This window comes from Taurulus bubalis, assembly GCF_910589615.1.
Source record: "Taurulus bubalis genome assembly, chromosome: 10".
NCBI lineage: Eukaryota > Metazoa > Chordata > Actinopteri > Perciformes > Cottidae > Taurulus > Taurulus bubalis.
In genome coordinates this window covers 28188940-28202376 of record NC_136598.1, presented here as the reverse complement: position 1 = coordinate 28202376, position 13437 = coordinate 28188940, and the positions used below count along the sequence as shown (strand labels likewise).

The 13437-nt window shown below is 45.4% G+C and overlaps 2 protein-coding genes across 2 annotated transcripts in view; both read right to left on the bottom strand.

Moving 5' to 3' along the window:
- wdr62 (WD repeat domain 62) overlaps positions 1–850 on the bottom strand; it is a gene marked incomplete at its 5' end in the record, with an annotated part of 32653 nt that extends 31803 nt beyond the window's left edge. The window contains 2 exons of the mRNA XM_079225218.1: positions 1–64; positions 749–850. The exon at positions 1–64 is cut by the window's left edge and continues 28 nt beyond it. Coding sequence (XP_079081344.1) covers positions 1–64; positions 749–850 — 166 coding nt within the window. The remainder of the gene's footprint in view (positions 65–748) is intronic.
- Positions 851–1497: 647 nt separating this feature from the next.
- rffl (ring finger and FYVE-like domain containing E3 ubiquitin protein ligase) lies at positions 1498–13119 on the bottom strand. Its single transcript, XM_079224770.1, is given in 9 exon segments — positions 1498–3665; positions 3919–4128; positions 5101–5124; positions 6473–6677; positions 7031–7063; positions 7065–7283; positions 7362–7559; positions 7888–8059; positions 12989–13119. Coding segments are annotated over 7 exon segments (1035 nt in total). The 5' UTR covers position 8059; positions 12989–13119; the 3' UTR covers positions 1498–3665; positions 3919–3943.
- Positions 13120–13437: the final 318 nt, after the last annotated feature.

Genomic DNA, 13437 nt, shown 5'->3' with positions numbered 1-13437 from the left:
TGGGGTCAGAGGTCAAACCGCTGCTGCTGGCAGTGCTGATGCCCAGAACCTTCTCCAGAATCACCTGGAACAAGAGTTTCACAATAAAAGCTTTACATGGAAAGAACAAGAGTTTCACAGTAAAAGCTTATATATGTTAAGAAAACAAGAGTTTCACAAGAAAAGCTTCTATATGGAAAGAAAAGCAGAGTTTCACAATAAAAGCATCCTGGAAGTTTAAACCTCTTCAATCAAACTCACTTCTCCAGTCGCGTGTGTGTGTGTGTGTGTGTGTGTGTATGTGTGTGTGTGTGTGTGTGTGTGTGGTTAAACGGGTACTGGACCAGCATTAAACATGAACTGGTCTCCTTCAAATTTAGGAGAGAAATCACTCAATATTTATGATTATTAATCAATAATGATCCAGATCAACTAAATTAAATAAACACATTTATTTAAAGTATTGATCTGTTAAACGGCCTCAGGAAGAAGAGCAGCTGTGTTGTTGTTGTTGTTATACATGCACTTCCGGGTTCATCCTGCGCGGTCACGACTGTCACCGGACCACCGGCGGCCCGCGAGCCTGTTGCTGTGAAAAGTTACCGTTATGACGTCACCGCGATATAACACGTTTAAAGTTCGCGTGAGGACTTAAACACGTAACACCGTAACGGGTTGAGGTCTCACGTAACGCGGCAGCGGTTCGTTCACAGCACCTCTGATGCTAACAGGTTAGCGCTCTGATGCTAACAGGTTAGCGCAGCCCTACCCGGGTGCAGGGCTTCTTGCTGCGGCTCTGTCGGCTCTTCCTCCCCGCCGGTGGTCTCCTCTTCCCGGGGTTAGCCGGGCCGCTGTCCGCTCCCTCCGCCATGACGTCACCCTAACTTAAAAACAGCGCCGTGGGGTGCTGGTCCACGGAAGGCCCGCTGAGGGGAACCAGGAGCGGGTCAGTTTATCGAGACTTTCCGCTGATGATGATGGAGGACTAGCTTAGCTTAGCTTAGTTTGACGCTCACTAGGAAACCTGACACTTCTCTCCGTGGCGGGAGTCCTGTTCAAACTGAGCCCCGCCCACTGCCCTGTCAATTAACTAGTGAACAGCATAAGTCCCGCCCTCCAACCTCAAAACACCCAATGGCCAGCCACAGACCCGCCCACTGGCCGCCAACCAACCAATCAAAACCATAGAATTCATGATGCGACCCAATAAGTGCAATGCTTGTAGATACAATATAACTAGTAAAATAAAGAGGATAAAAGTAAAATAATAATAATAAACTATTTAAAAATTAATATAAAAATAATAATGATCCATGTATAGTCACAACTGAACAAGGTCTAATTTAAAACATGACATAATCAGTCGTGGATGTTACTAAGTACAATGTTGAGGTAATTGTACTTTACTTGATTATATTGATTTCATGATTTTTTCTATTTTAGTTGTAAAACTAAAACATAACTAATATCATTCTTGCACACGGCACCGTGAAGAAACACTGGACACACACCTGGGAGAGAATTGCTTTTATTAGAAAAGTCCAGTCAGAAAATTAAAGCTTCTTCAAACTTACAATATTTCATTTTCAACAGATTCCAGTGAAGCTTTAAACACATCACAGTCCGGAGTTAAAACTGAAGTTCAGCGCGTCTCACTGAGACTAAGGCAGTGGTTCCCAAACTGTGGGTCACAAGCTAGAACCCTTTGATCCTCAAGCTATCATTCAAAAGACACAATCAAAAGAGGAGAATCTGCTCTACGTGAACAAGCCTCAACGCTTCAGACCTGCTGGACGCTAGCGCGTTAGCTTCCACGTTGGTCAGCTAACGATGCTAACGGAGACCTTAAGGGTTTCGTCCAATAAAACTCACAGTGCTGCGGTTATTACGTCCGTCAGGTATACTGAAGCTGCTCCACAAGTTTAACTTGAAGATGAATGCTTGATCCCAAAATCAGAAAGGCTGTTAATACAAACCATCATTGCAGAAAAACAAAGAAAATCTAAAATATTCACGACAAAAATAAACCATAATAATCTCACAAGAACAAAAAAAACAAAAAATATAGTCCCTCAAGAACAAGTTCCTCTTCTTTGTCCCAAAAACAAACAACTAAAGCAAAAGTTTAAAACATCAACAGATTAGTGCATTCAGAGTTACAACGACGACACAAAGTCAACTTCAAACCAAAGAGTTTCACTGCTAAAGACAGTCTGCTGGTAAAGATTAGGAAATCCACTTGTTCTCGTCTTTTAAGAACACGTGGAGTTCCTCAGGGATGCGTCCTGGGACCCCTCATAGTAAGAGAAACCTGATTTTCAAAGATGTAGGGCTGTTTCAAAGCTCCTCCACGCTGGCAAGAATCCTATATTTCAAGTCAAAAAACACTGGAAACAAAACAGTATGTTGTTAACTACAGAATATAAAATCCTCCAAAAAGGTTCCTAAAACCCTCAAATTCCCAGAAAATATAAAGAGGAAATAACCTCAATGGAAGCTACAACCCTGGGTCCGTGGTTAGCTTAGCACAAAGACTGAAAGCAGTGGGAAACTGCTAGCCAACTGCTAAACCTGTGTATGTGACAGTCTCTGCTGCCCCCTGGTGGCAGTTCATTTGCTGTTTGGGCGGCGATTAGTGCCAACAAACAGCTGACTGTGTATGATGTAATATTTCATGAGAGATTGGATTTAAATCTGTAAATTCCGTACATTTTCGGAGTAGTTAAGTACTTAATTCCAGAGGCTGTGATTTCATAATTAGTTTCGAGGGGATTTCTAGGATTTGGTCCCAAATAAAAGCTGAAGGGATCGTTTCAACTATTTTGACAATCAATTGACTGTTCAAACTCCCAGAGCTTCTGTTTTGGTTCCAGATGAGGAAGTTCGCTTTTATTTCTTATCCGGTAAGAAACCGAATCTCGTCAACAAGACATTTTGCTCCTAATTCCTGTAGGACAGTTATATTTAAACTAAAATAAACATTTATTTAACATATTTCATCATCCACATTTGTTGGACTCTGTTTAAAATTTCCCATTTTTCATGTTCAGCTGATTTGCTGAGATCTACTCTGTTTCAACACGTTTATGAAAGTATTAACGCAGAGTTCCCTCCAGGAAACACGCTGATCTGGTTGATCATCCAGCAATCAAGAGTTTTTAAGGACGTCGAGGATCTGAAGGGAAACAGCAGCGTTCAGATCCATCAGTTCTTCTTTCGGCTCACCTGCACGTCTGAAGGTGAACACGTGATTGACAGGTACAGGTGTGTGTGTGTGTGTGTGTGTGTGTGTGTGTGTGTGTGTGTGTGTGTGTGTGTCAGAGGTGTACTTCCTGCTGGGGATCCCACCTGAAGGCAGATTAATGGACGTGCTGGTGTCCGGGCTCTGATTGGCTGCTGGTTTGATGAGTGAACTGGTTTATCTTCACTTCATTGAGTTCTGGTTGTAAACTCACTGACTGTAAACTAAGGAAAGGCTGCAATAAGGGAGTTCAAGGCCACCTCACCTGGACAGGTGAGGCGTCTCTTTGGTAGAACCCCTTCAGTGGAGGCACAGAGGAGTCTAGGGCCACGAGTTTAAAAAGGTCATGAATGAGAGCTGTACATTCAGCGTTCACGTAAGGCCACTTCTTCACTTCTAGAAAAATAGAGTTAGATAAATAAAGGCCATTGCTTTGATGGCGATCCTGCAGAAGAAGAAGAAAGAGATTTAAATACTAGAAAATACACAAATAATATATATATATATATATATACATATATATATATATGTATATATATATATATATACACACACATGTTTACAGAAGTCAAACTGGGATTGGAAGCCGGTAAATTTGGTTAAACTGGGACTGGAAACTTGTTGGTTTGGTTAAACTGGGACTGGAAGCAGATTTGTGGTTGGGATCAGACTGGACTGTATTGGGTGTGGTGGTTTACCTGGGTTCAGGTCAGGGTTTCTGGCTCAGGACCGGAAGACGTGGACGGCTCGGACGACATACTGACGGCAGATGGGACACTCGCTCATCCTTTTGCCGCACTTGGTGCAGGTGATCATGTGACCGCACTCCAGCAGGACACAGTCAATGGGGCAGTCCATACAGATCTTACAGAGGTTCTCCTCCTGACCGGCAGATCCACCGCCGGACTCTGGAGGGAGACAGAGATGTACGGGTAGAGCTGGGCGGTATGGCCAAAAATTCATATCACGGTATTTTGTAAGATTCTGGCAGTTTCACGATATATCACTGTATTTTTTTTTAGAATAAACACATTCATTCATTGAAGCCAAAAAGGACCGCCGGGCCAACTGAACAGCTGTTTGTGAAGTTATGACAAGAGTCCAGAGAACACGAGTACAGAGAAGAACGCTGATTGAGAAACGGCCGGAGTTTCTTGTTGTGCTAGTGGGTGAGCTCTACCCAGCATGCAGTTCGGCGGTGTCATTTTATAAATGTACAATAATTAGTGTTACAAATTGTTTATGTGTCACAAACTGTTATCACCATGACTAAAGTTATAACATAACTAAAGTTACAACATGACTAAAGTTATAACATAACTAAAGTTACAACATGACTAAAGTTACAACATGACTAAAGTTATAACATAACTAAAGTTACAACATGACTAAAGTTACAACATGACTAAAGGTACAACATAACTAAAGTTATAACATAACTAAAGTTACAACATGACTAAAGTTATAACATAACTAAAGTTACAACATGACTAAAGTTACAACATGACTAAAGTTACAACATGACTAAAGTTATAACATGACTAAAGTTATAACATGACTAAAGTTATAACATGACTAAAGTTATAACATGACTAAAGTTACAACATGACTAAAGTTATAACATGACTAAAGTTATGACATGACTAAAGTTACAACCATGACTAAAGTTATAACATGACTAAAGTTATAACATGACTAAAGTTACAACATGACTAAAGTTATAACATGACTAAAGTTATAACATGACTAAAGTTATAACCATGTCATTTTACTATTATCACCAATTATTTCAACCGTTTAACGTCAGACTCGGGTGATGAGAGGAGGATCTTTGTGGGTAAGATGCGGTTTTCTTTTCCAGAGAAAAACAGAAAACTCACCTGAGGCGTTCACAATATTGGCGGCTGAAACACAAACAGAACACATGTTTTATTTATGAGTTCAAACTAATCCATCCGGAGACGGATGTGACCATGTTCCTCAGTTTAGCAGAGTATTGAATGTGAGCCGCATCAAACCATCAGCAGACCCACCCAGGAGGTCCTAGTACTGACCCTCCATTATCCTGACCCTTCATTGTCCTGGTACTGACCCTCTATTGTCCTGGTACTGACCCTCTATTGTCCTGGTACTGACCCTCTATTGTCCTGGTACTGACTCTTCATTGTCCTGGTACTGACCTTCTATTGTCCTGACCCTTCATTGTCCTGGTACTGACCCTTCATTGTCCTGGCACTGAACCTCTATTGTCCTGGTACTGACCTTCTATTGTCCTGACCCTTCATTGTCCTGGTACTGACCCTTCATTGTCCTGGTACTGAACCTCTATTGTCCTGGTACTGACCTTCTATTGTCCTGACCCTTCATTGTCCTGGTCCTGACCCTCCATTGTCCTGGTACTGGCCCTCTATTGTCCTGGTACTGACTCTTCATTGTCCTGGTACTGACCCTCTATTGTTCTGGTACTGACCCTCCATTGTCCGGGTACTGACCCTCTATGGTCCTGATCCTCCATTGTCCTGGTACTGACCCTCCTTTGTCCGGGTACTGACCCTCTATGGTCCTGACCCTCCATTGTCCTGGTACTGACCCTACATTGTCCTGGTTCTGACCCTGCATTGTCCTGGTAGTGACATTTCATTGTCCTGGTACTGACCCTCTATGGTCTTGACCCTTCATTGTCCTGGTACTGGCCCTCTATGGTCCTGACCCTCCAGTGTCCTGGTACTGGCCCTCTATGGTCCTGACCCTCCAGTGTCCTGGTACTGGCCCTCTCTGGTCCTGACCCTCTATGGTCCTGACCCTTCATTGTCCTGGTACTGGCCCTCTCTGGTCCTGACCCTCCAGTGTCCTGGTACTGGCCCTATATGGTCCTGACCCTCCAGTGTCCTGGTACTGACCCTCTCTGGTCCTGACCCTCTATGGTCCTGACCCTCTCTGGTACTGGCCCTCTCTGGTCCTGACCCTCCAGTGTCCTGGTACTGGCCCTATATGGTCCTGACCCTCCAGTGTCCTGGTACTGGCCCTCTATGGTCCTGACCCTCCAGTGTCCTGGTCCTGACCCTCTATGGTCCTGACCCTCCAGTGTCCTGGTACTGGCCCTCTCTGGTCCTGACCCTCTATGGTCCTGACCCTTCATTGTCCTGGTACTGGCCCTCTCTGGTCCTGACCCTCCAGTGTCCTGGTACTGGCCCTATATGGTCCTGACCCTCCAGTGTCCTGGTACTGGCCCGCTCTGGTAACGGTACTCACCCAGGAGGTTCTGCTGGTCCTGGTACAGCCGGGTGACTCTCTCCATCAGCTCCCACTTCTCACAGCAGCCTTTGTAGTTGACAAAGTTCCTGGCGAGGATTTCCTTCAGCTGCCGAACGCTGAGCGCCTCGATGTCGTCCAGACAGCTCAGGTCAGACAGAGAGGCCCGGCGACCTGAAACCGGGGCCTCTTCCGGGTCCCAGTTCTGAACCAGACAGAAGACACTGAATCAAGACCTGAAGAATCCAGACTTAAAAACAAGACCCAGGCTCAAAAACAGAACAAGGAGACAGGAAGTAGACAGGAAGGTAACCTGGACCCCCAAAGGTCTCCATGAACTAAGACTTCCTCCTGTAGAGCGGAGCGTCACCAGGAAGTAGACAAGAGGTAGACAGGAAGGAGACAGGAAGGTAACCTGGACCCCCAAAGGTCTCATGAACTGACATGACAGGAAGTAGACAGGAAGGTATCCTGAACCCCCAAAGATCTCATGAACTGACATGACAGGAAGGAGACAGGATGTAGGCAGGAAGGAGATAACCCCCGTTCTGGCCTCACCTGGTCTTCGTCCTGAACGTCGGGCTCGGGGGGGGGCGGCCTCTGTGGGCGGGGCCTCTGTGGGCGGGGCCTCTGGCTGCGCGGCCGGGGGCTCGGGGACGGAGCCGGGAGGTTCGGGGGTCACGGTGGAGATGCGGGGTGTAAGGTCGGGGGGGTCAGAGGTCACAGAGGCGGGGGCGGGGGTCAGGGTCTCGGGGGCGGACTCGTCGGACGGCGAGGACCGCTGACCGAGGACCAGCTCCACCAGCTCCTCCTGGACATGGGGACACAAGCGGTTTAGCGGGGGCCAGGGTTTTACCTTGATGCGGATCAGTGCGGGGCAGGAAGTGACCTTCTCTCGGCACAGGTGGGTGGACACCTCGTGCAGGTGCAGGTAGTCCCGCAGCTCCTTCACCTTCAGCTTCATCAGCTCCGCCCGCTCCAGCAGGTTGCCGTAGAAGCGCTGACAGGTGTGACAGAGGCGGGGGCGGGGCTCCAGGTGGGCGGAGCAATGGCCGCAGTAGTCCTTCTTACAGTCCACACACACATGCTGGAGGAGGGAGTGGAGGAGGGGAGGGAGAAAGAGACATGTCAGTTCATGAGACCTTTGAGGGTCCAGGTTACCTTCCTGTCTACTTCCCGTCTCCTTCCTGTCTCCTTCCCATTTACTTCCTGTCTACTTCCTGTCTCCTTCCCGTCTCCTTCCTGTCATGTCAGTTACCTTCCTGTCTCCTTCCCGTCTACTTCCTGTCATGTCAGTTACCTTCCTGTCTCCTTCCCGTCTACTTCCTGTCATGTCAGTTACCTTCCTGTCTCCTTCCCGTCTACTTCCTGTCATGTCAGTTACCTTCCCGTCTCCTTCCTGTCATGTCAGTTACCTTCCTGGCGGGCGTGTCGAGGCGCCCCCTGCAGGCCTTACAGGTGAGTTCAGGCGGCGGCTGGCTGTTGAAGCCTGAGTTGGTGTAGGACTGGTGGCGCCGCTCAGCGGCAGGCGGGTCCACCTGGACCCCCGAGTCCAGACACAGCCAGTTACAGCAGGACGCAAACATGCTGCAGGACACACACAGTACACACTGTACACACAGTACACACAGTAGAAGGGTTTCATACTTCATACACACCAAGTTCAAAGTACATCCTGGTGTCTGGAGTCATATTTCATAAACAATCTGGTATAAATGATTAGATCTGTGTTCCATAAATCATGTCAATGTTAGTGTGTCTTTATGAATACTGCTGAAGTATTTAATATGTACTATATATTTATAACAACAAATAATATTTCTAATGCATTAATCATGTAAAATAGTATTTTATTGCATTATTACTGTAAAAATAATATTTATAATACATTTATAATATGTATAATGTATTAATAATATAAATAATATGTATAATATGAAACCTGTTCATTCAACTGTGCAGACCTTTTGAAGTAGAAAAACTACAAAACTACAAACTAATCTAATACTGTTGTACTTTGTGACTTCCTGGCAACCAGTGACTGGGAACCAGTACATTAACCCTTCATTACCACTGGAACCAGTACATTAACCCTTCATTACCACTGGAACCAGTACATTAACCCTTCATTACCACTGGAACCAGTACATTAACCCTTCATTACCACTGGTTGTGACTGGAACCAGTACATTAACCCTTCATAACCACTGGAACCAGTACATTAACCCTTCATTACCACTTGTTGTGACTGGAACCAGTACATTAACCCTTCATTACCACTAGTTGTGACTGGGAACCAGTACATTAACCCTTCATTACCACTAGTTGTGACTGGGAACCAGTACATTAACCCTTCATTACCACTAGTTGTGACTGGAACCAGTACATTAACCCTTCATTACCACTGGCTGTGACTGGAACCAGTACATTAACCCTTCATTACCACTGGAACCAGTACATTAACCCTTCATTACCACTGGCTGTGACTGGAACCAGTACATTAACCCTTCATTACCACTGGAGCCAGTACATTAACCCTTCATTACCACTGGAACCAGTACATTAACCCTTCATTGCCACTAGTTGTGACTGGAACCAGTACATTAACCCTTCATTACCACTGGTTTGAGTGGAACCAGTACATTAACCCTTCATTACCACTGGTTGTGACTGGAACCAGTACATTAAACCTTCATTACACTGGTTTGACTGGAACCAGTACATTAACCCTTCATTACCACTGGTTGTGACTGGAACCAGTACATTAACCCTTTATTACCACTGGTTGTGACTGGAACCAGTACATTAACCCTTTATTACCACTGGTTGTGACTGGAACCAGTACATTAACCCTTTATTACCACTGGTTGTGACTGGAACCAGTACATTAACCCTTTATTACCACTGGTTGTGACTGGAACCAGTACATTAACCCTTTATTACCACTGGTTGTGACTGGAACCAGTACATTAACCCTTTATTACCACTGGTTGTGACTGGAACCAGTACATTAACCCTTTATTACCACTGGTTGTGACTGGAACCAGTACATTAACCCTTTATTACCACTGGTTGTGACTGGAACCAGTACATTAACCCTTCATTACCACTGGTTGTGACTGGAACCAGTACATTAACCCTTCATTACCACTGGTTGTGACTGGAACCAGTACATTAACCCTTCATTACCACTGGAACCAGTACATTAACCCTTCATTACCACTGGTTGTGACTGGGACCAGTACATTAACCCTTCATTACCATTGGAACCAGTACATTAACCCTTCATTACCACTGGAACCAGTACATTAACCCTTCATTACCACTAGTTGTGACTGGGAACCAGTACATTAACCCTTCATTACCACTGGTTGTGACTGGGACCAGTACATGAACCCTTCATTACCACTGGTTGTGACTTGAACCAGTACATTAACCCTTCATTACCACTGGAACCAGTACATTAACCCTTCATTACCACTGGTTGTGACTGGAACCAGTACATTAACCCTTCATTACCACTGGTTGTGACTGGAACCAGTACATTAACCCTTCTTTACCACTGGTTGTGACTGGAGCCAGTACATTAACTCTTCATTACCACTGGAACCAGTACATTAACCCTTCATTACCACTGGAACCAGTACATTAACCCTTCATTACCACTGGTTGTGACTGGGACCAGTACATGAACCCTTCATTACCACTGGTTGTGACTGGAACCAGTACATTAACCCTTTATTACCACTGGTTGTGACTGGAACCAGTACATTAACCCTTTATTACCACTGGTTGTGACTGGAACCAGTACATTAACCCTTCATTACCACTGGTTGTGACTGGAACCAGTACATTAACCCTTCATTACCACTGGTTGTGACTGGAACCAGTACATTAACCCTTCATTACCACTGGAACCAGTACATTAACCCTTCATTACCACTGGTTGTGACTGGGACCAGTACATTAACCCTTCATTACCATTGGAACCAGTACATGAACCCTTCATTACCACTGGAACCAGTACATTAACCCTTCATTACCACTAGTTGTGACTGGGAACCAGTACATTAACCCTTCATTACCATTGGAACCAGTACATTAACCCTTCATTACCACTAGTTGTGACTGGGAACCAGTACATTAACCCTTCATTACCACTGGTTGTGACTGGGACCAGTACATGAACCCTTCATTACCACTGGTTGTGACTGGGACCAGTACATTAACCCTTCATTACCACTGGAACCAGTACATTAACCCTTCATTACCACTGGTTGTGACTGGAACCAGTACATTAACCCTTCATTACCACTGATTGTGACTGGAACCAGTACATTAACCCTTCTTTACCACTGGTTGTGACTGGGACCAGTACATGAACCCTTCATTACCACTGGAACCAGTACATTAACCCTTCATTACCACTGGTTGTGACTGGGACCAGTACATGAACCCTTCATTACCACTGGTTGTGACTGGAACCAGTACATTAACCCTTCATTACCACTGGTTGTGACTGGAACCAGTACATTAACCCTTCATTACCACTGGTTTGACTGGAACCAGTACATTAACCCTTCATTACCACTGGTTGTGACTGGAACCAGTACATTAACCCTTCATTACCACTGGTTGTGACTGGAACCAGTACATTAACCCTTCATTACCACTGGTTGTGACTGGAACCAGTACATTAACCCTTTATTACCACTGGCTGTGACTGGAACCAGTACATTAACCCTTCATTACAACTGGAACCAGTACATTAACCCTTCATTACCACTGGTTTGACTGGAACCAGTACATTAACCCTTTATTACCACTGGTTGTGACTGGAACCAGTACATTAACCCTTCATTACCACTGGTTGTGACTGGAACCAGTACATTAACCCTTCATTACCACTGGAACCAGTACATTAACCCTTCATTACCACTGGTTGTGACTGGGACCAGTACATTAACCCTTCATTACCATTGGAACCAGTACATTAACCCTTCATTACCACTGGAACCAGTACATTAACCCTTCATTACCACTAGTTGTGACTGGGAACCAGTACATTAACCCTTCATTACCACTGGTTGTGACTGGGACCAGTACATGAACCCTTCATTACCACTGGAACCAGTACATTAACCCTTCATTACCACTAGTTGTGACTGGGAACCAGTACATTAACCCTTCATTACCATTGGAACCAGTACATTAACCCTTCATTACCACTGGAACCAGTACATTAACCCTTCATTACCACTGGTTGTGACTGGAACCAGTACATTAACCCTTCTTTACCACTGGTTGTGACTGGAACCAGTACATTAACTCTTCATTACCACTGGAACCAGTACATTAACCCTTCATTACCACTGGAACCAGTACATTAACCCTTCATTACCACTAGTTGTGACTGGGACCAGTACATGAACCCTTCATTACCACTAGTTGTGACTGGGACCAGTACATTAACCCTTCATTACCACTGGTTGTGACTGGAACCAGTACATTAACCCTTCATTACCACTAGTTGTGACTGGGACCAGTACATTAACCCTTCATTACCACTGGTTGTGACTGGAACCAGTACATTAACCCTTCTTTACCACTGGTTGTGACTGGAACCAGTACATTAACTCTTCATTACCACTGGAACCAGTACATTAACCCTTCATTACCACTGGAACCAGTACATTAACCCTTCATTACCACTAGTTGTGACTGGGACCAGTACATGAACCCTTCATTACCACTGGTTGTGACTGGAACCAGTACATTAACCCTTCATTACCACTGGAACCAGTACATTAACCCTTCATTACCACTAGTTGTGACTGGGACCAGTACATTAACCCTTCATTACCACTGGTTTGACTGGAACCAGTACATTAACCCTTCATTACCACTGGTTGTGACTGGAACCAGTACATTAACCCTTCATTACCACTGGTTGTGACTGGAACCAGTACATTAACCCTTCATTACCACTGGTTGTGACTGGAACCAGTACATTAACCCTTCATTACCACTGGTTTGACTGGGAACCAGTACATTAACCCTTCATTACCACTGGTTTGACTGGGACCGTCCCAGTAAAAGCACCAGTATCAAGGTCTTCTGCTGAATTCAGCTTCATGTTGTAATCAATAATCGGATGTAAATCAATAATCAGGCCGATCAATGAGAGCAATAACCGAACTACGCCGACAGGACTTTACGTTGAACAGATCAATACGCGTCCGCCGGGACAGAGGAGGTCTCCATTGCCGCGGACACATCACCGAGACCCGGCAGGAGATTCCTCCGCGAGCCGCTGACTGCCGCGTTATATGACCGGGGTCTGGTGCGCTGCTGCCGGCTACGAGCTACCGGCTAGCACCGGCTACCCACGGAAGTTTAAACACACGCTGCTGGTTAGTGCGCTGGTTAGTGCGCTGGTTAGTGAGCTGGTGACGTCCACCTGGTTACAGTAGCCAGGTGAAGGCTCTCACAGCAGCGGGGAAAGTGAAGTCTTACCTGCGACCGACGCGCTGCTGCAGCTAGCAGGAAGCTAACGAGCGGAGTTACGAACTAGTTTAACTAGTTGGTGAACTAGTTAAACTAGTTAACGAGCTGAACCTCCAGCTGTTAGTGGAGCAACATGGCGGACACGCTGGTTCTCCCGGAGCGAAGTGCGGAAACAACAAGAAGCAGAGAACCAGGAAGAGACCACACTACACACACACACACACACTACACACACACACACACACTACACACACACACACACACACACACACACACCAACTACACACTATACACACACACACACACTACACACACACACCAACTACACACTATACACACACACACCAACTATACACACACACACTACACAAACACACTACACACACACACACACACACACACCAACTATACACACACACACCAACTATACACACACACACACACACTACACACACCAA